This window comes from Odontesthes bonariensis, chromosome 21 (assembly GCF_027942865.1).
Source record: "Odontesthes bonariensis isolate fOdoBon6 chromosome 21, fOdoBon6.hap1, whole genome shotgun sequence".
Lineage (NCBI taxonomy): Eukaryota > Metazoa > Chordata > Actinopteri > Atheriniformes > Atherinopsidae > Odontesthes > Odontesthes bonariensis.
Genome location: NC_134526.1, coordinates 15556203 through 15583046, shown reverse-complemented (window position 1 = coordinate 15583046; position 26844 = coordinate 15556203). Strand labels below are relative to the sequence as shown.

The 26844-nt window shown below is 42.6% G+C and overlaps 1 protein-coding gene across 1 annotated transcript; it reads left to right on the top strand.

Annotated features, from left to right (window-relative positions):
• The first annotated feature begins 809 nt into the window (after window positions 1–809).
• On the top strand, window positions 810–26842 carry dnaaf5 (dynein axonemal assembly factor 5). The gene is made up of 13 exons (XM_075454559.1): window positions 810–1354; window positions 1635–1819; window positions 2034–2158; window positions 2270–2388; window positions 4779–5011; window positions 5398–5622; window positions 9358–9501; window positions 10804–10969; window positions 15623–15770; window positions 19434–19584; window positions 21006–21162; window positions 21837–22028; window positions 26399–26842. Exons 1-13 carry the CDS (start codon window positions 817–819, stop codon window positions 26551–26553), a joined length of 2538 nt encoding a protein of 845 aa, XP_075310674.1. The 5' UTR covers window positions 810–816; the 3' UTR covers window positions 26554–26842.
• Window positions 26843–26844: the final 2 nt, after the last annotated feature.

Here is a 26844-nt window from a genome sequence, read left to right as displayed (position 1 = left end):
ACGTCAATCTGTCATCTTCTCGACCGCAGCGGCGCTCTCTCGAGGCAAGGAGCAACGAGCAAGCGGCAACTAATTTCCATGATGTAAAAAAACAAACAAACAAACAAAAAAAAAATATTAACAACATTTATTTAGAAATAGGCATTTTTTTTGCTGCTTTATCAACACTAATTATTCTAAATCACATGAATAATGCCTATTTCCAAATGTTGATTTAAGGTTTCAAATAACATGCAGTAGATAGATATCAGAGATTCGGGTGCTACTTCTACGTCAATGGACCGACCCAAGAAAGTGCCACTGAAACAACAACAGGGACGGGTTGTTTTTTGCTTCATGACAACGAAATGACCAAATCAAGTTACAAAGAAAAAGAAATCGGGCAAAAATATATATTCATGATTAGATTATGTCTGTTATTAATGATTACATGATACAATTTAATTTGATTTTGGTAACCGAGAATTTAACTAAATAAACTAAACCACACATATGTTACATACTTTTTTTGTGAGGGTAATGTGACTTGGTCAGTCCTGAATGCTGAACACAGCGTGCAGTTAGTTTGTTTGCTTTTCGTAGTTTATTTTATTTCTTTTAATCAGGCTGTTTTTTGGTTACATTTTGAATTGAGTTCCTCCTAACATTGTGATGACATTTCCAACGTGAGCAGGGACTTTGTAATGTAATGGCAGGTGCACGCATAGGTTTGTGATTGTGAATGGGCATAAAGTTTTTAGAATTTGAATCTGGGGCTATCGTAAAGCAGCCGTTTGTTTTGTCGTGCAGCTACCCGTCACCATAGCGACAGTCAAGATGGCAGCGGCGGCGGCTGGAGATGAGCATGCTGCTTCTGAAGTTTTGAAAGGACTCGCTCGACATTTGAATTGCCTGAACGAGGACAACAAGGCGACAAGAAAGCGAGCTCTTGAGCTGATCAAGAAAGAGACGATGGATAAAGGACATTCCAGTTCCGTGTTACAGGAAGTATTCTCTGCCCTCCTCAAGCCTCTCCTCAAATGTCTGTCAGATCCGATGGAGAGATGCAGAGAAACCGCGATAGTGATGTTAACAGAGTTTATTCGATGTGTTCCCAAGCCGGAGGAATCGCTGCCGTATCTAATGCCCTGTCTGGCGCAGCGGTTTGGGGAGAAAGAGATCGTAGAGCCGGCGGAGGAACTGCGGCTGTTGGCCATGGCGATGTTGAGTCTGACAGTGGAGGTGTGTGGGAAGCGTTTAGCCCCCTATCTGAGCGAAATGATCCACATACTGCAGAGAACCATGGTCGACCCTTTCCCGGATGTTAAAAAAGAAAGCTGCAAGTGCACCATAGACTTTGCGAAGAGTGTGCCAGGTTGGTCGAAGGTCTTTTGTTGGTCCTGAAGTCTGTTGCCATGGTTACGAAGCACGTAGACAAACTCTCATCTGTTCTGTGCAAATATATAACATAGCTAAAAACGAAAAGAAAAAAAATGTTAAACCTACTTGTTGATAGCTAATAATCATACTTAAGGATGACACCATTGTTATTGTCTTTGAAAGCCAGTGAGTCAACCAAAACAAGACCAGTAAAAAAAACAAAACAATAAAAAGTCATAACTGAAATTATAATTTTTTTTAACTTCTCTCTTCAGAGCACTTCCACTTGCAGGCTGACAGTCTTGTCGAGCCTCTCATGCTGACAATAGCTCATCAGCACTCCAGAGTAAGAGTGTCGGTCATCGAAGCTACCGGGGCGGTTATCCAGCATGGCAGTGGAAAAAACGTGGATGATGTACTCTCACACCTGGCACAGCGACTGTTTGACGACTCACCACAGGTTCAGTGTGTGCAGTTAGTTATTTTGGGGAGCTCCCCAAGAGTGTCCTGTAATGCACTGTTATTATCTCATTATATGTCTGGAGGATCTTAGCTTTTCTTATAAATCTAAATGTTTTATCACTGTTTTGACACATGAATACTTTGCCTTTATACCATAACTTACGAATGGTAAATTGTGCCTTTTTTTGGCCTAATTTTCTCTTTTGGTCCAGGTGAGAAAAGCTGTAACTGCAGTTGTTGGTGATTGGCTGTTGCACTTGAGAGACCGATACTCGTATTTCCACAAACTCATTCCGCTCCTGCTCAGCAGCATCAGTGATGAGATCCCAGAAATAAGGTTCAAGTGGACATTTTTGTTCTTTACTTTTTTACTCCTTGATAGAAAGTGATTGCTGTATACTGTACTCTATATTCTCCCTAATTATTTACACACACACATGGCCCTCAGACTTCTAGCAGCTGATTTATGGAAGCAGACAGGCATGCAATGGGAAAAGGAGAATGAGGACGACATCAAGGACAAGATGGACTTCCTTCTCACACCACCTTCACACTACCCTCCAGGAGGTCAGTCACTGGAAAAGCAGATCCTTCTTCCCACCTCTCACCTCTCCAACATTTCAGTGAAAGTCGCAGTGTAAATTCTATCAGGATATCCATTGGCGATACGATACAATTTACGCAACTGCGTTTTCACAATTGTAGAATTGCATTGAATTAAGAATAGTTGTCATTTTTCCCACGTAACATGACAGGTTTCCTCTGTGGCCCTCCAACCCATTACTACTGTAGCTCAGAAGGGACAAAATAAACACTGGCTCCAGAGTGGGCTTTTCACAGCCACAGTAGTTTCAGGGCAGGTGGGGAGTTTTCTGTTGATTGCAGTTTGAGGAGCTAGAAGTCAGTACACCAAACATGCTGAACCTTTAAGACAAGCAAACAGAAATGCATCATTTGGTCCAGAGGTGGAAAGACTCTAATTTCAGTGTAGTGAGCAAGTAAAGTAACATACTCCAAGCAATGGACTAGGAATCAATTCGCCAGCGTAAGCTTTCACCTGTAAACCAAATAAGAGGCGAGACAGTTTGTCCATAAATGTCCAAAAAGAAAGGACCATTTCCTTCATCAGGGACAGACATGCAATCCACCATACTGGGGGGGGGGGGGGGGGGGGGGGCAGAAAACAACCAATTTCATCACAAATGGGAGAAAGCGCCAAAAACCATTAATGGTGAAGAAGCACCGGTGAGAAGCTCAGGCAACAGCTGCTCTGAAAAACATTATTTATTACCTAGGTTCACCATAAGGCAGATCTTTATTCACTTTGACTTTGGTCTTTTCCAAAGCAGAGCAAGGCTAAAGAACCAACAAAAGCACCGACACAGCCTCAGATATTTCTGAGACGATATGGTTTGGAAAGCACTATAACTCGTAGAGGTGCGTTTGCAAAGACCCAACATAGAGTAAACTCAGAAGCACGTTCAGACCCTCTGTTAAGATTGTTGGGGTTTTTCATAAATCGCCAACCCATCCATCCATTTTCTATACCCGCTTAATCCAATATAGGGTCGTGGGGGGCTGGAGCCTATCCCAGATGTTATTGGACAAGAAGCAGGGGACACCCTGGACAGGTCGCCAGTCCATCACAGGGCCACACAGAGACAAACGAGAGACACAACACTCACGCTCTCACACTCACACTTACTCCTAGGGTCAATTTAGAGTCACCAATTAACCTGACATGCATGTTTTTGCATGGTGGCAGGAAGTTGGAGTACCCGGACAGGACCTGCGCATACACGGGGAGAACATGAAAACTCTGCATGGGTGTAGACTACAGGTTCATTGTAATTCAGTAATGCAGATTATTGACAGTAGCCAGTTTGGAGACCCGCAGACTCCTACTGAGAGTGTTTGTGAGACATGTGAGTATTTTTTGTTAAAGCTTTACTCAAATATTACTTTATAGATATTATGTTACAGATTAAAAGCGGCTATTAGTAAGCGGATTGATGTCAAACATTGGTGTTCAGGTTTTCATCTGGTTATTTAAGTCAAAGCCCTAACAAGTGTTGGAATGTCTCTTAAACTCTTCAAATCAGTGCAACGCTAAATTTAGTAACTACACCTTACATTAAATCGTACCTCTATATTGCAGGTGTCCTTGGTTGTAACGCACAATAAAACTGGTGCTGTCTAAGACAGCTTTGTTGTCACGGCATGTGCTGGCTTGGAAAGATAAGTGTTTGCCTCAGGGCCAGGAATGAACCTGAACCTGAACATGGTGACCAAGTTTGTGTGGTTCGGCTCCTTTGCTCGGCTTTTGATTAAAGCTCCTCTGCAAGTCTCCCAGCTGGGAGACACGTGTCACATTATGAATGAGTGCCACCTTTGCCTGCAGATGAGAAAGAAATGATTAGAAAATAAAAAGTAGGGGGCTTCTTCTTTTTTTTTTTTCGGCTTCCTCTTTGTCTTTCCCTTTCTTGCCGTCATAAATCTGCCAGCCCTCCCAGTGTGCGGAGGTCACTGCAAGACAGTGGGAGACAACCAGAAATGGTCTTGTTTGGGCTTGTCATGGTTTGTTTCTCTGATTTATCTCTGTCTTCTTTTAGTCTTTGCTTCCTTTATCATCAATGTGCCTCTGGGAGAAGCAGAATAAGGTGGTGGGAGAGAAAGAGAAACAGAGGGGGAGAAAGAGAGAGGGATGCAAAAAAAATGGAAAAAGTAGCAACTTTTTAAGATTTAGTTTCACCTGCTTTTGTGAGGATATCGCAGATATAAAAAGTTAAGTGTAATGAATGTGATAAGCTGAAGCCTGATGTCTGTGGACATGTAGTCATTTGAGTTATTTAGTTAGTTTATCCCCATATAGAGCATACTAAGATACTGACTATACAGGTGTTGCAATTTGAGCTGCCCTTTGAGCTGCTGTTCTTAAAAGACATTTTTTCCTCCAGTTGAGCGTCCAGGCCTGGGCTGCAGAGAGTTGGTGGTGAGAAACCTGGGCAGGTTGGTGCCAGCTATTAGCCATGATGTGACTGACTGGCTGGTGTCAACACGAGTCCGGACTTCCCAGCTTCTCTCCGTGCTGCTGCTACATGCCGAGGACCACAGCACTCAGCACCTGCAGCCTCTGCTGGCCACCCTCTACCGGGCCTGTACCGACACAGAGAGGGAGGTGGTCCACAACGTGAGTCCCACAGAGCTTTTCACCAGATTCACAGGATGTCGTACATCACTTTGAATTTCCCATTTATGACTCATATGTGGGAGTTGATATTACTCGACCTCTGCACAGGCACAGCAGAATCAAGCAGGTTTGTTAATATTTCAATGAGACAGAAAGATTTCAGGACACATCTGTTGAGTCAGCGGTTTCACCTCCATTTGAGCCTGTCAACTGCCCTTAATATAGACTGCGCAAAGCATGGCTCAAGGACTTGGGATGCACCTGTTTACTTTAGAGGATTGTGTAGATCTTTGATGTCTGGCAAATTAAAAAAAAGGACTTCCTCTCCTTATCCTCCTTTACACCCCCTCGTGTCTCTTTTCTCTCTTCCTGTATGTGCCCACCAGTGCCTGGCAGCTGCAAAACTGATAGGGACCTTTGTCCCACCACCTGTCTTCCTCAAGCTGATGCTGGAACATGTGACGGCTCCGTACTCTTCCTCCCACCCCTGGGCCCCCCTCATGGTTCTGGCTTCAGTGCTGGGAGGCTGCTCCAGACCTCTACTAAAACCACATCTCCAGCAGATTGCCGAGACTCTGGCCCTGCCTTGCGTCTGCCAGGAATATCAACAGGTCAGCAGGGGAAATCTTCATTTGGATGTGGTTGACCTGTTTTTCACTTATGTACCTGAAAATGAGTGTTTTTCCAGTAATTCCATCTACTTCATTCCCGCCCACCACAAACACATCCTCATACTGTTCTTAGCTTTATGCATCAGCCGTTTCTCTTCAAGTCTTGTTAGGTGATCATGGCTGTGTCATAGTGTTGAAAAAGGTATGAGTATGTGTTGTGCATGTATCTTAGCAACCTCATAATGCCAGTGATAGTCCAGGAGTCATACCGTAAATTTGTCGCCTAATTTGACTCTTTTGGAAATAGAATTTGTGATAATGTGTCCCATCTCTTCAGAGGTTTTTAGTTTAGGGCTTTTCAATAGCCCCACTGTGCGCGGTGAGTTCAGTGGGTTCGCTGTTATATAATTCTATAAAATGCCAACTCTGCTAAAATGACAGTCCGGCCACATGGTGTTTTTCAAATCTAACATTTGAGGTCTCTGATCAAACTGTATCTGCTCGCATGCAACTTTGAAATGTGCCGCCACAATTCTGCACTCTTCTCTCTTCTTTTTTTTTTTTTACACAGCAGAAGGCATTATTAAAATATCTTTGGAGTTTCTTTCTCAGTAAAAGTCTGCCAGTGGAAAAATCTAATCAAATCTGGGGCAGACTTGCTTTCCTTTCTCTTTTGCAACAAGTATGTTTCCCTTGTTGTCGTCTGGCAGAGAGCTATTTTCTGATGTTGCTGGAACACTGCCTCACCTTTACCCATGACCCCACCCCCCCTCTCCGAGAGGCCGGCAAGAATTTCTTCCCTGAGATAATAATAACAAAAATCCACTAATTTCATGTGACCTTTGCCTGGCTTCTCTGACCCGTTGAAGCAGACAAGGGCTTTGTTTTATTTTATAGACATGCGTAAGGTCTTAGCACCAGACTGCTGTTCAGCCATGCCATTAAAAGAATCCATGAAATTTCAAAGCCGGCCCAGTCAAGGCCGGTGATAAATAAGGAAGCGGCGCTGACCTCCTTCTGTCCTCCCTCAACGATGTCCAGCAGGGTCAACCAGATAGAGAATTAACAGGACGGCGGTCACATGCTGCCACACAGATGCAGGCAGACCTCTGGTTCCTCTTCCTTTAGTTTTCCATCTGTCTTCCTTTGTCATTCCCTCTCACTGTTTTGTTTAGGGCAAAGCATTAAGCGATGTCACTGAAAAGCTCGCCCAAACAAAGCACCTGCAACATTCTTCGACAACAGGCACCGTTCATTGCAGGAAGAAGGAGCTGGTCAGCGTGTTTGTGTAAATGACACCACTGGACGTGGGACGTGGCTTGATGGGTGCGCCCACCATCAAGCCAGATGTCTTTCTCTCCCTGGTGAAACGCTAACCTAGAGTATCTCCAGCTTATTCATATTTTACTTTAGTTTCATTGTAGTTCATTTACCTACATTTCACAGCACAGATCTGGAAGATGGAGAACCCTTGTTATATTTAATTTGACTTTTCATAAGTTAAGGTATTTAAAAAGCTTTTCTAAAAAAAGCTTGAACTTGAAAGAATTATTTGCCACTTCAAACCAGAGGCAGAGAGAAAGAAGAGGTGATGTTTGACTTGGACAAAATGAATGTCTGTTAAGAAATTGAATATAAATAATCTTCAAAGTGAGCAAAGGCAAGGGGAACTGCAAGGCTCAGCGGGGAGCTGGAGAAATGAAAGCTGATATATGATGCCTCTTTCCTGACTCAGCCTCTAAGACTCTTTCAACTCTGTTTTCTTTTCGGTATTTCAGTTGAGGGAAAAAGACAGCTTACAAAAATAAATCACAGATGCTCAGCGAGAATTAAAATATTAGTAGTAAATTGAAGATGAGGTCATGAGCCTGAGAGGAAATAAAATGCGAGCCAGTGGTTAAAGAAACCGCTGTTTTTATGCAGGGGGATCTTCTCATGAATCTCACACAGCCTTCTATTTAAAGGGGTATTCCACAGAGGATTAACAAACAGCCACCATCAAACACCTTTCACAGCTGAGTGTAACTGTGATTAAGGTTGCCATGGTGATGGTGGCATCATACTACCTGCAGGGCTGGAGTAAATTGGCAAAGATAGTGAATGAATAGACATATTTACAACCAGATATATTAATAGTGAGCAGGCTGTCTGGGGAAGCTGCCACTGAAGCCTCGAGGAGCAGGTCAACAGGGGGGTGCCTTGTCATATTGCCAGTGTGTCTTCTTTTATCTTGTCTGTACAAGAAAAAAAACATCTCACTATGTCACAACATCAAGTATTGTGATGATTGCAAAAACGTACTTCTAAGCGGGTCTTTCACCCGCATGTCCGTCTTTTGACACAAATGACAGCTGGATACCGCTCGCTGCTCCACTGATCGACAGAGAGTACAAAAACGGCTAACTTTACCTGACTGCAAAAGGCTCGACATCACACACACTCCCAGTGTTTGTTTTCCTGTTGCCATAGCAATATCAGTGGTTGTATGGGGTTAGCTCCCCACTGGATAGGAATTCATTGCCTGGTAAGGCTCCTTAAAGAGGAGTTGGGTAAGTGTAATTGATGTATCCAATGGTGGACAGATGCACACACACGCACACACACACACTACATAATGAGGCCCCAGGAGTGTGCCGACTCCAATAAAACCAGGTGTATATCGCCTGGCTCCAGGTGTCCACCTAGTCATTACAGCGCACCACTTTTTCCGCTCTCCCTCTTTCACACTCTGCTCCAGCCCTAATGGTTGTTTTCTCCATGTGTATAATATGGATGTCTGTGTGTTTGTACACTAATATGTGTGTCTGCCACTGTTTGTCATGCTATTTGGACCACTGCTTTCCTGGCGCTCCTGTCGTCTTTATGAGCCAGTGAATGGTTTAGTCACAGGCGGGGATTCCCTCATCTATGACTTGTCTTGGGTCTAGAGTTGAGGGGACGTTGTAGTTGCTTCTGGAGGTTTTTATTTAATTCCCAGACTGCATCAAGAAAACATGTTTGCACACTCAACTAAGATCCTGGAATTGTTTGTTTTTTTTGTTTGTGTTTCTCCTGAATATGCTCAACAATCTTCTTCACAGCTGGGAGCACATTGGTTTCCCCTCTTCCTTGCAATTCTTTGCTTTTATCGTGCTCATAGCGTCTACACTCTTTGTATGTTAACATAGAAGATTTGGGAAAAGATAGTGCACCCCCTAGTGATACAGCTCCTGTATTATTTTGAGTTGAGTGTTTTCAATGGGTGAGAATACGAGGTTGTACATGTGCGACTTGCATACTGCTCATGGCCCATGCTCACTGCTAGACCAAAGCAAACACCTGGAGGTCTCTCTGCCCTCTTGTACAGAAAAATACACACTCTTTCTTCTTCTCAACGACACTTACACCTTCCACCACCCCTCAATCTCCTTCTCCCTCCCCCATGAAGCCCTAATGACAGGCTGCGTGAAAACAGGAAAAGAGGTCTTGATCCCAATGATGGCATGGAAATTAGCCTGAGCTGCAGGTCTTTGTCAAAACATGACCTCACCACAACACTGGCTGACAAGTGACAGCAGTCACACATTCTCATGCTCAGAGATGGAAAGAAAGTTGTCACTCCCAGTAACTGTATCTTTTTGATCTGTTTTTATGTGTGTAAAATTAGAGACAAGAGTCGGACAGAACTCTCATCTGCATGGAAAAAAAACCAAAAAACAATCCTTTGATCGTCTTTTTTGCCTTCTTCTTTGTTAGGTGATCTACTTGGAGCAGTTGCTGACATGTGTGGATATGCTGCTGCATCAGTGTGAGTCCGACTGCAGCGCAGTCAGCCTGCAGCTGCTGCAGGTGCTGGTCACTGTCCAGAGTCTCTCCACTGAGCCACAGCTCAGCACAAAGGTGAGAAAACTCAAAGTATTAAGATGCAATCCAAGATGCAGCTCTCTCTCATCACTTTTTTTTTTGCACACTGGAAAACCAACATGTAATCGTGCTTGTGTACTGCTTCTCTGAATTGGCACATTTTTCCTCCTCACTTTTATCTTTTTTCATCCCTTTTACCAGAAATGCAAAGTTTTATGAAGCAAGAGCTATTCAAGGAATGTAAGCATTTGTACTGTTTCAAAGTGGGCATGACCAGCTGTATAATTACCCACTTAGCCAGGGGAGCTGAAATTGCACCTTTGGAGTAGAACTTTGAATCCAGCCTTGGGTGAAAGGAGGCGGGTGAAATGTGGAGAAAGAAGTGACAGACAGAAAAAACAGATGGGGAGAGATGAATGGTATTTCTTTGCAGGTTTGTGTCATTTTGCCAAGCTCCGTTTTCTTTCATAATACCCCCCTCAGGTCGCCCAACCCAAGTCCTACCCTGGTAAAGAGCTTCTGTAATGTGGTCAGCCTCCAAATCCACGGTGCAAACAGGAAGGGTGACAAGTGAAGCCGATGGTGTCTGAGCTCAGTATGTCATCTAGCCACTTGTCGCCGTTGTAGGCTAATGACAGGGAGAGGAGCGGGAAGGAACTGGCACAGATGCTGAGCAGACACCACGCCGGTCACCAGTGTGACTGTGTGTTTATGTCTGTCTGCATTGGTGTGTATGTTCACACAGAGAGCAATATTAGAGGAGAGATGGGAAGGAATGAATTAAGAAAGAGAGGGAGGGTGAGAGTGGCCTTGGGCATTCCTGGACCCAGAGGAAAAGCAGAACTCTTTTTCCCAGAAAAGGGCCATGTCTTTCCCATCGATGGACATTTCAGGGAAGTCTAGCTTTCTTCGGACTGACTCAGACAATATCTCTGTCCCTGTCCATCCCTAAGGGATTATGACAGGAACTATGAAACGCCTTAAGGGTCAGTTCCCCTGCCCTGTTCAGCTAATTATTTACTATTCCACCCCTCATCCCTGCCCTTTCCTCTCAGCTCAGCTTTATTGATGTGTATTTTTGTCTGTGTGTGTCTCTGACAGTTGCCTTTGGTTATGTGACATCCTGTGTGTAGACTTTTGTTTGAGTGGTTTTACATGTGAGATGCTGTCTTGTCTCTTGTGTTGTTCTTTCCATGGTTTCACATGATGTTTTGTGTCTCCCATCTTGGTGGGACCTAAAGAATTCCTGTTAAACTAAAACAGAATATTCTGTTCTATTTTTTTGTAACTCTTGATGATTGACATCGTTTTTATTCCACCTGTCCCCCTCTTCTGTAGGCCTTGGAGAGTGTACGCTTTTTGAGTGCCGTACAGGGCTTGGACTTGATGGAGCTTTATAGACAGCATATGGGACAGCTCCTGGACTGGTTGTCTGCCTCTGTCAACACCTGGTCCAGTTACTCCCCTCAGAGACTCCAACTACATATCATAGTCATGCAGTCAGGTGAGACCTCAAGGTGCTGAAGTTGGACACACATTACAGCTAAAGACAAGAGGAAAAAAAAGACAGCGCATAAGTTATTGATCTAAACATGCTCACTGACTCTATTCACCCCGGCTTATTGGGGATGGACAGTCTAACTGGTAAGCTGTAATGCTTGGTAAAGCCGTTATACTGTAGATTGTTTAAGCACGATAAGTTAACAAGATAAGTCAAATACTTCCATCAAGTTATTTCTCCTATTCAAAATGATCCGTCACTAAGTCGGGACATAAAAATCAGAAGTTTTCAGAGCAGCATAGACTCCTTCTACCACAAACTGTCCATGTAATTGAGTTGCTGTTGGAATGCAGCTGCTGATGCCTCATTCTGGACACATCTTCAGTGATGCTCCTAGAATCCTCAGGTGTTTCAGGTCTTTCAATGTCATACGCCTTCCTCCAGATGACCTTGCCAGTGTAAATCAGGCACCGGCGTGTGTCCAGATTGCTTGCTATCTTGCTCTTGCCACCTTGAACTCTTCATTCACTGGACCTCGAAATAGCGTACCACTTCATTTCAATCTTTTATCTCACATTTGGGGAAATCACTGCTTGACTGTATTTGTTATCAGTGGTTTAAAGAAGTGATACTGAATCATTTGATTTTACTTTTATTCACATTTTACACAGTCCTTTTTTCTCATTTCTGGAAATTGGATTGTATAAGAAAATTCCTTTTTCTTCAGGTCCCTTTCTTCTCACTAATGTTTTTTGCACATCTGCTACTGGGCTAAACAGGAGATGTTGTGGCATGCGCTTGTCAGCACCATCTATACTATTAGGGAACCATCAAATTAACAAATTTAGGAGACGAGTAACTATGTAATTAATTATGTGACAGCCTTTCAGGCACTGTAAAAAGATTAATCACCCAAGACCAATAATCAGCAATGATTATAGATTAAAAACTCTATTAGCCATTCAGTGAAGCTGATGGTCAAAGACACCCACACAGAAAAAAAAAGACTGTGCTGTCATTTGAACCCTTTGGCTCACTGACTTTTCTAAAATATTTCTGCCGTGCTTATGTATGTGTGTGTTTGTGTGTGTCTGATAAATGTTGTAAAAAGCTGTGACCCTTGCTTTGGTGCTCAGAATTGACTTTACCTCCTCCAAATACAACATAATCCTCCATCATCACCACCTCGCTCCGCTACGCTTTCATCTCCGTCTTTTTCTCTCTGCGTCTCCACTCTGTCTAATTGACTGGGCAACTCTAATCCACACACAAACATGCACACACTCCTGCGGCTAACTGACCAGTCGATTCTAAGGCCGCTCGGTGATCCCTATGTAGGTCACTACATCAAACAGAAGCAAAGCCGTCTGCTCTTGACCTTCTGCTAGATGGAGGCCACTTTGAAGCACAATGTGCGCGTCTGTGTGTGTCTGAGCGGCTTTTGTGAGAGTTTGTTTTATTTGCACATTTTAATGTTGCTCTAAGCCTCCCTCAGGTTTTACTTTAGCAGATGTGATCTTTAGTCTCCTAACACACCCTGAGGACTTTGCAAGAGGGAGCGAAACTGACTGTGTGTGGCCGCTGTGTCTGCTGGGTGCATGATTAAGGGAAATCAGCCTTCTTCAAAACAATTGTCGGTAGTTGATATGACAAGTGAGAGATGGTTATTTTGCTTGCTCATCAGCTCTTTACTCACTTCATCTGTGTTTGTTTGAGACAGGAAGAATCATTTCTCTCTCATGTCCTGACAATCTTTTGTTCTGCAGTTAATAACAGAATGTCCGGGTGGACTTTGTCTGCCACGATTGCCCTCTCTCCTTGTCTCTACAGAAGTTGCTGGTGCCCTGCTCAAGGTCAAGATACACAATCTTTTCTTTAAGCATCAATGAGAAATGTTTTTGTTGGTTATCCATTGAAATCTACTATTTCTACCTTTCTCTGTTGCAATGAAAGCCCCCGCAGACGTCCACTTAAACACCTCTGGTTGCAGGGTCCTTTGATTCACTCTTTCCTGTGGATACAAAATGTCTCATGTTTTGTCTCTTTTTCTGTTTTCCATGTTTTTTTTAAGAGGCCGGCTCACGTCCTCAGGATTTCCTCTGTCTCCTATCATATTGGTCACAATTCAGTACAAACAGAGCGTGGACACTTATCACTGATTACACACACCAGTGACTATACATAGCCTCTGTGAATGTGTGGTCAGACTGGTGTTGGATAGGTGTGTGGGCATGAATGGAAGCGGGAATACTTACACACCGAGTTTCTCATTTTCCTGGAAAAGGTATTTGCATAGAAACGCTTCGTCACACAACGTTTCATTTCCTCCACAAGCTGTGTCACTGCCTTATCAGCCTATTGAGGTCTTAATGAATATGTCCTAATAGCCCTCTGGTCAGAGCAGAAAAAAGTTTTGTTTTTTTTAGTTTTCTATTACAGTTGCTGCTGACAAAAAGACTACTGAGGAAATGTGCAATATGAGAGACTTTTCTCTGGGATCTTGTTTTGAAGGATAGCTTTAGTATTTTCTTAGTTTTGACTGACTATGATGGACTGTCAACATGTCCCGGCTGCACCCTGCTTCATGCCAAATGACAGCTGGGATAGGCTCCAGCTCCCCGTGACCTCCCCTGAAGGATAAAGCAGTTCTAGAAAATGGATGGATTGTTGGATAGGAAGACAGAATGAATCTGAGTCATCCAACTTGTTGACCCAGAAAGTAGCTCAGACTTCAAACAAAGAATCAGGGGTCACGCACCGCTGAAGTGACATTAAAGGCACGGTTTGCATGGCAGCGCAACAACCTGGACAAATTGTGATTTACTGACCTTGAAATATGCTTTGGGCATTCGTGTGGTATTTTTGGTGGCAAGCACAGAGTTCTTGCTGCATAGGTATGCGCACAGGCATAAGCAAGTGGGAGATTTATTCCACTGAGACCATGCAAAGAGGCATGTTACTTGTATTGTGCTGTTTTTTGAAGGGAGATTTGAGATTACAGCAGCTTGTCGATACTTTGTGTGGCTGCATTGCAGTATTGATGCCACAGTGTAACTTTTTACATTATCATGTGACCATTTCCAAACTGACATATAGGAGAAATGCAATTTCAATGGCTTGAAGCTTCATGAGTGTTATTTTGTACATTTTTTACAAATGAAATGGAAAAACTTGCACCAGTTTTCTCTATCTGACTTGAAGTGTTGTTTGTTTGGGAGACGCTGCTCTGCATTTCTCGGACAACCTTGTGATTTCCTTGAGAAGCCTCCTTCCGTTTGTTGAGTTGTTGTCTTGATCACATCTGTTTTAAAGACAGGAATGCATTGATGTGATGGAACTGGCCAAGAGTGAATTTATCAAACACCATAGTCACTGGTTTAGCTACAGTGCATGTTGCACTTTTGCACTTAAACGAACCAAGGTTGCAGATTTATCTGTCCTCTAAAGTTTCCAAAGCAATTAACCCATTGGCGCCTAAAGCACCTGCAAAAAAGGCTGCTCAATGCCTAAGCCAGTTTTTAGAAAAGGTCCCCAATGCCTGAGGATTTTTTTAACTAAAAACAATTCATTGAAAACACCTAAGAACAATTCAATAGTCTCAGCCTCTGAAACACATAAAGACATGAAATAAGTTGCATTTTAAAGGTTAAATTCTCTGCTTTTATTCCGTCATGTTCATTCAGCATTAACACCAACACATTTTTATTAAAAAAAAAGATACACAGACAAACACCCATTTTATTCACACACACACACACACAATTATTATTAGTAGTAGTAGTAGTTGTAGGCACCACTTCAGCTACATTACTGGCCATGATAGAGACGTCATTGCAAAATAATAATATCAGCAATAATAATGAATGATAAAAAAAAACCTGCAATATATCTTGCATTGTGCAGTTATACTTTAAACTTCAGTGACACGACTTCTAAAACATCATAGTTGTCATACTGCAGTAATTCGCACCGGGCTCTCTTTTTTTTTTTTTTACATAAAGGCAACGCCACTCAAATAAGAATGAGAAGTTGTCAGAATGAAGCGCAAGAATAAATAATTACCTCCAGATCATGTCGAAACGATCTCGTGCCATCACTCGGGCGACATTTGTCTGATACAGCCACTTGCTCTGCCTCCAGTAATCCCGGCGAGTTGGTAGTTTGATCATTCCAAAAGTTAGGCAGAGACCGTTGAAAGATTTCATCTCCTGCTTTGACACGGGGCTCCACTTCGAGTTGGATGGTGTGTGGCCGCGCGCCTGATCCGCATATAAGTTTGTCTTTGTCACCAACATATCCCAAACTTCATCAGTGAAAATATGCGAGAACACATCTAAAGGACTTGCATCTTCAGATATTGGCACCTTCAGCCCCGGTGTACGAGTAAACTTTTGTTGACGTCGGGGGCGAAATCCAGCGGACTGCCAGTCTACTTGAAAGCCAAAAAATTCCTCGTCCTCATCCTCTCCAAACAAATACCAATCATTGTGCATTACATGCGTCTTGAAAATAATGATAAATGAACAATGTTGCGCTACGCAACAACCGGCGTTAGGCACAATGTTGCGCTTCGCAACATCCGGCGTCAATGGGTTAAGGTGCAAAATGCCACAGTTGTAGTAATTCATCTTTCTTTTTTCCATGTTTATGCTCTAGGTCCAGTAATTGGGGAGTTTCTGAGCCAGCTGATGCCTCTTCTCCATAAATGTCTTCAGCCGAACAAAGACACAGAAATGAGGATGAGCATTTTCACGATGCTTGCCAAATTGTTGCTAGATGCAAACAACTCACTGGATTCCCAGGGGTGAGAGAGACACATCACTCACACTAACTTTGAAAGAAAACTTGATGATGATGATGATGCTGTGAAACAATTTCCACCCTATCATCACTGCATAGTGTCACTTTAGGCTTCAGCGTCAGTCAGCTGTGTGAGTTTGTCTGCTTTTTCAAGTCGTCATTACGAGCACACCCACAATGGAACATAATTTAAATTGCACACAACCACAAAACAACATTATTGTTCAGTCATTCTGTTATTAAAACTTATTAGCTTCTTTAGATCTTGATTTAGGTATGGTTTGCTCTTATTGACAGAAAGTACGCTAGGAATGAAAAACTACAGCTCACTACACAGATTATAGGGGGGAGAACAATTTGAGTTGATCTGCTCTCTCTGGGAGTATCACATAGGCTTTCTCTCATTAATCTCTTCCCAGCCTGACTTTAGGAAGACAACAGCCTTCTCAACAGTAATTTCAATGGTTATTGACTGATTAAGAAGCTAGTATAGCAGGAATGTCTGACACCCGGAGTGGAGCCCCCTCCTCTCTTTAGCTTGGGCTCTGGGCTTCAGTCTGAGTGAATGTTTTAAACTTGAGGCCTTCTCTGGGAGCCTGCGATCACAACAGCTGCCCTTGTCAATCAGAAAGACAAACTTCATCTGTGGAGTTGTCAGGGAGACATCTATACAGTGTGTAACTAACCCTAATGCTGCAGCCAAAAGATTTATATGTGTAAGTAATTGTTTCCATTAGTTATTATGAGGAACCGATTCTTAGTCTTTGTTTCGGAATAAAATGTCATTATTTTAGGGTCAACTTTGCAACGGTGTAAGGAATCCGAAACAAACAAAATAACACTGATGTCACTGAATTGATAAACATCAGGAGTTCGGAAGCCAGATTATCTTGCCGCTTTTGCCAAAAATGTGGAAATTGGAAAGTCTTTATGTTTTTATCTGATGTTTTTTTTTTTGTTTTTTTTCTAATCCAGTTTTCATAGTAGACAAAAGAAGTCTGTCTCTTACCTGCCTCCAGTGTGGCCACCTGCGCCACGAACTGGCACTCTCATTCCTGAGATATATCTCTGGTAATCACAGAACCGCCAAGAGACGCAAAACCTTGTTATACCTTCAAAGGTTTCAAACAAATCTTTAACTCACACTGTGTGGGGCTGTGTGGTCTTCCATAATATTTCCATTCATAATCAAAACCTTCATTCATGATTTATGTCTTGATCTCTGTTCAGCAGATTGCAGGCCACACACACACACACACACACACACCATATGTCATCAAGAGGACAATGATAGACATGGAGATTTTTTTTTCCTTTGTTGTGCATCCAAAATGACATAATGACACCTCTGCTGTATAATAACAAGCTGAAAGGGAAAGTTACATGTAAGTTCCTTTCATCCTCATATCCTCATATATATACTGTTCTTATTTCATGTGGATATTTGGGCTGTGATTAAAAAGCTGGATATGAAATCTAAGCAGAAGAAGTGAAAGTTTATACCTTTTTACCTCGATGTGGCAGGCCAAAATCACGTGCTGCTTGCAACTGAGATAACAGAGTGCTTTCAAGGGTGCACAGACTGCAAAAGACGAGTGTCTTTAATCTTAAATTCAAATTTCAAGAGTTACCACAAGAAATAAATGCTATTGAGGGGCTTTTATTCCAAGTACGGAATTCTCTAACCTTGAAACAAGACTAAACAAAGCAATCGGAACTGTGCATTTATCCATGACGACTCTGTAATTTGTAACGTACTCTTGAAAAGTTCTTCAACAAGACTTCACCCCAATGTGGTGGTACCTTCTTTAATCAGTATTAAGAAAAAAAGGGGTTTGAATATCAGAGGAAGGTGTGAACAATATAGATTTTGAAAAGTTTCACAATAGTTCCGCAAACATGCTACAGTATCAAACCATGTCATGTCATGACAAATGTAGGACAAAATATCCATAAACTAGACTGAGAGTGTTCTGTGGCACGTTACACAATAGACATTCAAGTGAGACTGTGCAGGGGTGTGAAAAGATTTAGGATTCCTTTATTTCATTCCAGTGTTTCAGCTTATGATGAGTCAAAAACTAGAAAGTCACCGCACCAAAACTGAGTGCATCTGAGATTGTTCAGTTTGTACATTGAAGCAAATTTGAGGCCACTGGACTATTTGTTAGTCATCACAAAGTTGGAAAAAAATGAAGGAAGATCAGCGATCAACTAAAAATCAGTGGACAAACATTTACAGCGGTAATCAGGATGTATAGAAACAGCTGAAGTACATTTAATCTTACTGGGGTCTATAAATAAATGCACAGGTGGGAGTGTGATGACAAGAGCGCAGAAAGTGTTGGGGAGATGATATTTCTACAAGGCCGCATAAAAGCTTGTGAATCTACCAGAAATACCTTCTGACTAGGACCTCTAGTCTCCAAAACGTTGGCTGATGTGGAATACTCCAAAGGACACAAGATTCCAATGACAAAAAAAGTTTAAAAAAAAAAAAACAGCCTGGACAATCCAATTGAACATCTTTGGGAAAATTTACAGTAGACAGCAGAGCAACAGGAGCCATCCAGGAAGGAACAGCTGAAAAAAAGAATTTGAGGAATGTCAGAAAAGTTTGTGGAACACTGGTTTTCTCCATATCGAGGAGGATTGTGTCGGCAGTTGAAAATGTAGACGTTTTGAGGAAATGAAGTGTTTCAATATCAGTACTGCATTACGTTCCTGTGGTCGGGCCTGCAGATAAGAAAGATGATGAATCTAATAAATGATAAATCTTTGAAATTGTTTTTAAAGTTTTTGTGAGAGCAAATACCCTGGAGATAATGCAATTATTAAGGGGTTGACACAGTGTGGAATCATTTGGCATTCAAGTGATGGTGTACTCCAGTACACTCACTGTTGTCTACTATGTGTCAAACTAACTTCGAGACTTTAGGGACAGCTTGCTTACAGTTAATCATTTGGACAAATTTTCAGCTGTTTCAATTTCTGAGAGAGGGTTTTGTTGTCGGAGCAGCGTCTTTGTAAGTTGTACAGAAAACACAGGCAGCTCCAGTCGAAATTCCCTGGCAGCTGTGTAGTGAGTGTGTATGTGCATGTGTGTGTAGGTGAAAGTGCACACAGACATACAACGACAAAGTAAAGTTCCTCTCTTCTTTTCGATTCCCACAAAATGGGAGGACGTCTTTGCATCACTCGTGTCAAGCTGTCAACACCTGTCACCGTGAAGCAACCAGGTTCTGGCTCCATCTTTGACATACAGTCTCCCCCTGCAGGCACTGAAACCTTACAGCACTCTTTATGAAAACCAGTGCATGACAATTTTATCGTCACTCCAGCTGAGCAGCTGAAGGATGGGAGGCAGAGTGGAGCTTAATGTCAGAGGGTCAAAGACAGTGTGGAAAAATAATGGAGAAGAGAAAGGAGGACACCCAGATGTTTTTGCCTCCTGCTTTTTCTTTCTTCCCCCATCCTTTCGCCACACAAAGAGTGTGGGAAAAGGACCGTATGGTAGCACTTGTTTTGCAGCAGTCATGCTACTGCAGCATTTGTTTATTTAGAAATGGTGCTGACCGGTTCCTTTTAAAGCGCACGCACACCAAAGTGCACAACATGAAAAATGACTCATTCTGTCTGCTCTCTGTAATCATTCTCTTCATTCCAGACGTTTCCATGATGAGTCAGAGAAGTTTCTGTGTGACATCCTGCTTCCTAACCTGGTGTGGCACGCAGGCCGCACCGCTGCCGCCGTCCGTACCTCCGCCCTAAGCTGCCTGTTGGCCCTGCTGCACGGAGGGGCCATCACATCTGGACAGGTACATACAAACACTCCAGGAATGACATTTACACATCCTTCTCCTTTCACAGATTTATACAGGATCCTTTGTGGGTTTTTAATTTTTTTTTTATTATACATATCCCTCTGTGCAAAACAGCTCAACGTACTGGAAACAAATACCGGATGTGGGGCCTCTCTGGTTGAATGTCTTTGTGATTGTCAATCTGCAGAAACACTTTTTATTGACTCAGCTGTAAAGGAAAAGATGTGGTAGTACATTCTTCTAACCCTTCGAGGGTTGACATTTACTTCAGATTCTCTGTTTTGTCCATTTGTCATCATGCAGCAGTCTCACCTGGCCACTTCAGAAAATATATTGTCGGGTATCTTTCTCTCTTGGCTGAAAGAGTTGGCCACAGCAGGTAGCAGGTGTATGTGGGGGCAATCAGGTTCACATACCTTTGTCCTGAAGGAACAATGCTGCCACTGTTCTGGGGCATTGTTAAATGTAGGAACTGCCACCGGAACAAGGAGCTCGTGCCAAGTTTATAGAATTTCTGCTCACACAACCACATGTACAGCATTTGGCAGCGTTTGGCCTTGCGTGTGCACACTGACCAGTCAAAATTGGTTCACACACCTCTTCTACTGTAGTCGCACCTTCTTAAATATATGGTAGTGAAAACATCTGGGCTGACAATGTAGCATGGACCTGCGTGTTAGGGTGTAGGTGTGCATGATAAAACCTCCCAAATGTCCTCACAAGAACAGAAAGCTTGGAGTGAGGTGACTAAACGAGGCCATATTACTTAAAAACTTTGGACTTTGAGTTGGGTAGTACTGAAGATAAAATAAACAACATGACCTAACCTCAGAAAGTTTGTGTTTTTCCACAGGTGAATCAGACAACCTTTAATTTAGAAGGACACTGTTGCCTCTCCACTCCCTGTGAAAACCATTTGCAGCTCCAGTTACACTTGGCACCCTGAGATTGTCACTGATGTAATGGTGGATCACACATCTGCCAAGATTTTCTCCTCTTTTTGTCTCCATCCCTCCCTCTCCCCTTGCTCTGTTTTTTATTGTTTTGCCTGCATGGTTTCGATAACAAACAGACAGGGTGACGGAGGTTTACGCCATCGCCTCTTGGCGTGCGACTCGGTGTGCTCAGCCTCACCTTTTTTGTTCATTAACTCTGTTTCTCATCTACGGTTTGGTGAAAACTTCTCTCCTCTCTGCACATCTGAAGTCCGGCTCAATGTTTATCACTGTACAAAGAGATCCAATCCCAGCTCGGGTGATATTTCACTTTAACAGTTGAAACTAATAAAAACTTACATTTTTAAAACTACCACGGCAATGAAAGCAACTACGGTGCTTTGAGTTCATAACCTCTGCATAGAAAAGCGAGTTTGAATAGATCTTGATATGACTGGCCTGGAACTTCTCTGTATGCAGCTGCTGTGCGTGGAGGAAAAGCTGTGTCCGCAGTTGTTGTCAGCGCTGGATGAGGACTCTCAGATGAGCAGACTGTTCGCTTCTCGCTCTCTTTCTGCCGTGCTCAGGCTCATAGGAGCCAGTTTGCATCGTGAAGCTCTCAACAAGATTTACCCAGGTAAGTGATAATGGAATAATCCCATTTGTAACCCTCTTGGCACTGCCCATGTGGCGTGCATGCGGCCATATATTGTAGGTTGTCTTTATTTCAGGATTGAGAAGTATTGGTCTACTTAGTTTGAAGAATTGGATTGCCACTTAATCCTCAAGAGAAAGAATACCTTATGTTACCCTGCAGTACATGAATGGACCTGAGCACATTAGTTAATGTAGCTGACATAATCAGAGAATAGTGGGATAATGTCCATTAGGATAAGAATTACAGAATATTAATTTCAATTCAGTTCAGTTCAATTCTGTTCAGTTTAGTTCAAAAACACTTTATTATATAATAATACAGCCGTAAGATATAATAATATAACACGTTTGTCATTGCTTGAAGTGTACGCCCTGTTCAGTTTGTGCTTAATCTTATTTCTCTTGTATGTCCTACACGACTTGAAAAAGACCTAATAAAAATACTGTGCAAAAAAAAACAAAAAAACTTTATTAATCCCTGATGGGAAATTACTTTGTATATGTCGGTATGTACAGCTGTTATTGAATGCCAGATGTGGTTAATTAATCCTTAAATAAGGAAAACTACACCTCTCCCTCACACTCTGAAAGTATGTAACCCACTCATCTGCAAAGCAGACAGGGTGATTTTTGTCATATTTTTTGTCTCCAAAGAGCTGCTGAAGCGTCTGGACGACAGCAGTGAGGAGGTGCGTGGTGTTGCTCTGCGGGCTCTGGGACTGTGGCTGTCCAGTCTGACCAAAGACTACAACCCTGAGCTCTCTGCCCCTCATCTGCAGCTCCTCTTTCAGCAGCTCCTCCTGCACCTGGATGACCCCGACAGCTCCGTGCAGGACCAAGTGCTGGGTGAGGCTGGGTGAGGCTGGGTGGGGTGTTTGAAGAGCTCCAAAGATGAGGGGAGGGCGTTGATCGGTGGGCGATGGCTGGAGAAGGACGCGCGTGTCTGCATTTGGCTTTGTTAGAGATGGGTGCAAATGTTTAAAAAGGAAAGTTGTCCAAAATGAGTGTGCTTGAATATGTGCTCCGTAAGAAATGGGCCACAGCTGTTTTGATTTTTCGTATTTTACGCTGACAGATCTAGATACCAACTATTGAGAGGAAGACTGTGAACACAAAACAACGGGACACAGCCTCATGCATTCCTCATGATATCAAATGACGATGCTAGTTATATGGCAAACATAAATATTGGGTTAATATCATGTTGAATATGAGGATCTGATGAAAGCAGAGTTTCGGCCTAATACTCAGATCAGCCCGCTGTGTCCAACACACTCGCTTAGGGATAAGAGGAATTCGGGGTGTCCTCTGTTAAACATCACATTATTCCACTGGCAAGCAGCCCAACAAAAATCTCTTCTCTCTTATTTCAAAAGCTCTCCTTTGTCCTTCTTTTCCACCCAATTTATCACCGAGCAGCATGAACAATATATCCCTGCCAAATAACTTGAACTCCATCAGTGTCTGGGCTGGTGGTGGACATCACGAGTGAAATACAAGATCCAGATATGGAAAAGTGCCCACCTGAGAGAGTTCTTTCAGAAGTCAATATGTGAACATAGCTCCATCTTTCCTTTGTCTCCAAACACTTGGGGTAGATAGATAGAGCTGTGTGTGGCCAGTTTCAGTCTCTCCACCCAGGATTCCTCTCTGCATCCATCCCACCTAACGACAACCACATGAAGACCCTCTCTCCCCCGGGCCACCTCTTCACATCTGTCCTCAGGCTCATCCCCCTTAATCCCTCCATCTTTTATCTGTCAGTCTCTCTTCCTCCTCTCTTGCCCTCTGTTCTCTGCAATTGCTTCACGACTGTGTTTTATTGCCCTATCAGAAAGTCTGAGTGTTTTTTTCCTGAAGTGTGTAACTGAGGCGCAGCTCCACTGGACTTTCGCTCTCACTTATTCATCAGAGATGTTAGCTGTCATGACTTCTGACAGGAAACAGGCGAGTGCTGATGGCTTAGCCAAAGCTGAGAGGCCTCACTATGGGATCTCTCATCTTCCAGCCTCAGAAAGACAAAGAGAGCAAAGGAAAAAAAGACGAGAACGCATTCTCAAGCTCTATAGATGTAGCAATAGCTTAATACGTCCAATACGAGCGTTTTAAATACTTACAAATGCTACGTAGATTTTTAACAGAGCTTTTATCTATCGGGTGCCGGGTAAATTGATTATAGAATGCAAAATAGGACAATACCTAATATGAACAGCCACATGTTCTGTCTGGATTTTGCAGTTGAGTAGTTTTGTGTCGTGCATATTTGTATCATTTAAGTATTTCCTGTAAAAGTAAGATGATTTAATTCTCTAAGTTTCATTCTAAGTGTTAAAATGCATTTGGAAATGCGCACAGTTTCTTATGTGTTAAAGGGATAATTCACCTCTTTTGACATCCTATACTAGCAATATTATTTATGAACATTTTCTTACCCCCCGCTGCGCACTGTGAGACGAGTTCCAGCCTCGTTTTGGCGTTGATGAAGGTAGTCCGGCTGGTTGGCTGGGGCCACAAAAATAAAGCGTTTTGCTTCTCAATACAATATGCGTTCAAAAGAGTAATACATTTGCATCACAAAATCGTTGTGCAGGAAAAAGTCAGACCTCAAAATCGCTTGGCGCTATTTTCTCTCCCTTCGTATCATTCCGTGATTGCCACCTGCCGATAGCCGCGCCTGTTATGGTGTTTACTGCTCGGTCTGCACTTCGGTCTGCACGGTCTACACAGCAAAAGAGGCGAACTATCCCTTTAAGGGGTGAGCCTGAGTATGTTCCACATTTTGCTTAATGTCAACAAATGCAGAGAAAACTCTAAAACCAAACTTGACATGATTTTGATAATGATTAATACTTGCTTGGCCAAAGCCTCGTGCAGTTTGGTATTTTCTCTCTCAGTACTGCTCTCCAGAAACATTTTAAAATGCATAACTGAGCCACAGTGATGCCCTGGCTGCTGTGTTCACTCACTCTTCATGACCATAAGCCTTCTAGTTTATTTTGAGTTGATCCCACACACGCCGTCCTGCTGCCATTTATACACATTAGAGCACCAAATCCGCAGTTGAAAATAACTTCCAATAACCCAGCTCATGCCTGAGTCAATCCTGCTTGAAGAACATTTAATAACACCAGCAGCAGCGAGCTGTTTTAGAATAAATATTACTGGGACACAGTTCTGCAAGCGGTTTGCAGTTGTTATAGGACAAGATTGTCGTGGTTTTGGAGCTTTCGGGGCCTCTCTGTGAGGAGTTTGTGGCTTTGCAGCTTTGCAGCTTTTCTCCAAGTCTTCCAAGTCGTAGTCTGAAGACGTGCATGAAGGTTTAAGAGGTGATTCAACAGTAAATTGGCTGTATTGTATGTGTGACTGACCAGGCGCGCTTATCTTTGTTTGCCTTCTGCTGCCCCGTCTAGGATACACCTATCCTTTAGTTATGTCAGCCGGGAGGCTAGATCCCCCCCCCCCTTAACCCTGCGCAGGGGATGTGGGCTCAGTTGATAGAATACCCTTTCCTTTGTTTCAAAAATGAAACACTGTATGTATAAAAGTTGACTTCACCAGCAGGACTCAATGGACTTTGAGCTCTGAGTCACAGAAGAAGAAGTAAAAAAGGCGCTTAGAGATTGTTGTTTTTTTCGTGTGGCCAATGCCAGATTGACCTGTTGTCATTTTGAATACTTTAGTTTTTTTTTATCTTGTTAATCATCCAACTTACTTGTTTCAGCCATCCAGAGTGATACTGATGCGGCAAAGTAATTGATTACACTTTGCCTAATCAGTGACAGTTCAGCTGTAGAGTGAGTGTCAGCACATCTGTCTCTTCCACTTAGCGTAAACGGAACATCTGCAAGTGTGTGTAGCCTGATCCTCATAAAGTTCAGCACATTCGCAGACAGATCAGACTCTCTCCGTGAAATAAGATGACCTCACATCTTGCTGAGTGATTGTCTGTATCTGACAGCATCCAAATGTGGACACGTTCCTCCCTCTCGTGCATTGCTCTGTTTGAAGCTTTCTTTGTTTGCCCCCCCCCCCCGCCGCCATTCTCTTTCTTCTTCTCTACCTCTCCCTACTTGTTCCTTTAATAGTTAATCCCATTCTTATGCTTCTTGTATTTCAAACGCATGTCTGTGAAGTGGCTTGATGTCTACAGCATGTCCTGACAGAATGATGGACAACACTGCCACCCCCACCATCCCTCCTTCTCTCACTTGAGAGAAGTGAGTTGGCACGGGCGCATCTCACTTCTCACAAGCCATCATTGTTCCCTTTTAATTCAAAGTCTCAACCCCACATCAATCCCAACTCGGTAGAGTTTACACAAAAGCTGAAAATCCCCTCAATCTCCCTGCAGAACAAAGGTGAGTATCACATATCATATGAGTTTAGACGGACAAATACATCTGGAGAGATGGCATGTCATCAATTATTTCTGATACTTTTATGCTTTGACACAAAGTAGGGAATTCAGTATACCACTGAAAATCATGCAGATGATGAGGTAACAAAGATTTGAACAGGAAATGATCGCCTCCCAGTGGTAGGGAAGGGAAACTGTACATGGCTGGTTAAAAGAGGTAATTAAACCATAGTTTATCACTGCCATCTGCTGGTGTGGAGACTGATTTTTCATCCCAACGAGGTGGACAAGTGCGTTGGAGGTGTGTAAACCTTTTTACATCTGGAATTAACTGGCAACAAACTCCAGTTGAAAATGTCGTGCAGTAAATAAAGTGTAAATAATTAAACTCCCCCTCATGCTGTTCTCTAAGTTTCTTCCAATATTGTTCTTCAGTGACGGATATTATCAGCTTGTTCCAGCAGTTATTGATGAATCGATAGTGACAGACAGAAAGTGGACACAGTTTGGATCTGCAGTATAAGTTTGTAGTGATTAAATGACATGAGCTCACTGACATGGACCAGATTATTCTCAACTTGTTGCTTAAATATTGGAACTTTTGGATGTTTTTAAAAGAGCAGTTCTTCTACTCATCATCTCTGCAATATAACATGTTATACAGATTACCGAAAGAAGGCCAGAAAAGCCAGTAGATGTAATACCTCTCTTCAATAACTTGTACCATCAGATACCTCTTTTACGCTCTGCTGTTCCTGAAAGGTGTCAACGTTTGGCAGATTTGTAAGAACTATTTGAAATATCCTATGCACTATGCTGACTTCTGTTTGTCTGTTGTTGCATTTTATTGTGCTTGCAGAAATCCTGAAGAAAGGCAGCTCAGTCCACCCTGCGCTTATGAAGAAGGAGGCTGAGGCTGTGAGAGACAAACAGCGGAGTCCTCTGTACTGCGATCAGCTGCTTCAGCACATCAGCTCGCTGCCCACAGAGACTACAGCAGGCAGCGTGGAGTGACATCAGAAGCATAGAAAACGCACGCAGACTTATTTTTGTGACTTATCTGAAAAGACGTTCAAATATGATTTTATTCTAACAGCTTTACACACGATTGTGTTTTGTTTTTTTTATTACAAATTTCAAAGTGTCCTGTTGTGAAAAAGGTTTATGAAGTTTTTCTTCATTCATTCATTCTTGTTGTTGAACTCCTATTGTTCTCGTGTTTGCTTTTAATTCACAGACGTTTGGCCTGTGTATCAATTTAGAATACAAATCACTTTTTTTTTTAAGTTATTTTTAAATACAAAT

Coding starts and splice junctions, on each gene's coding strand:
- dnaaf5 (XM_075454559.1), top strand. CDS start 817: ATGGCAGCGGCGGCGGCTGGAGATGAGCATGCTGCTTCTGAAGTTTTG. Junction 5,012..5,397: donor AGAGGGAGGTGGTCCACAAC/GTGAGTCCCACA, acceptor TGTGCCCACCAG/TGCCTGGCAGCTGCAAAACT. Junction 10,970..15,622: donor TATCATAGTCATGCAGTCAG/GTGAGACCTCAA, acceptor TTTATGCTCTAG/GTCCAGTAATTGGGGAGTTT.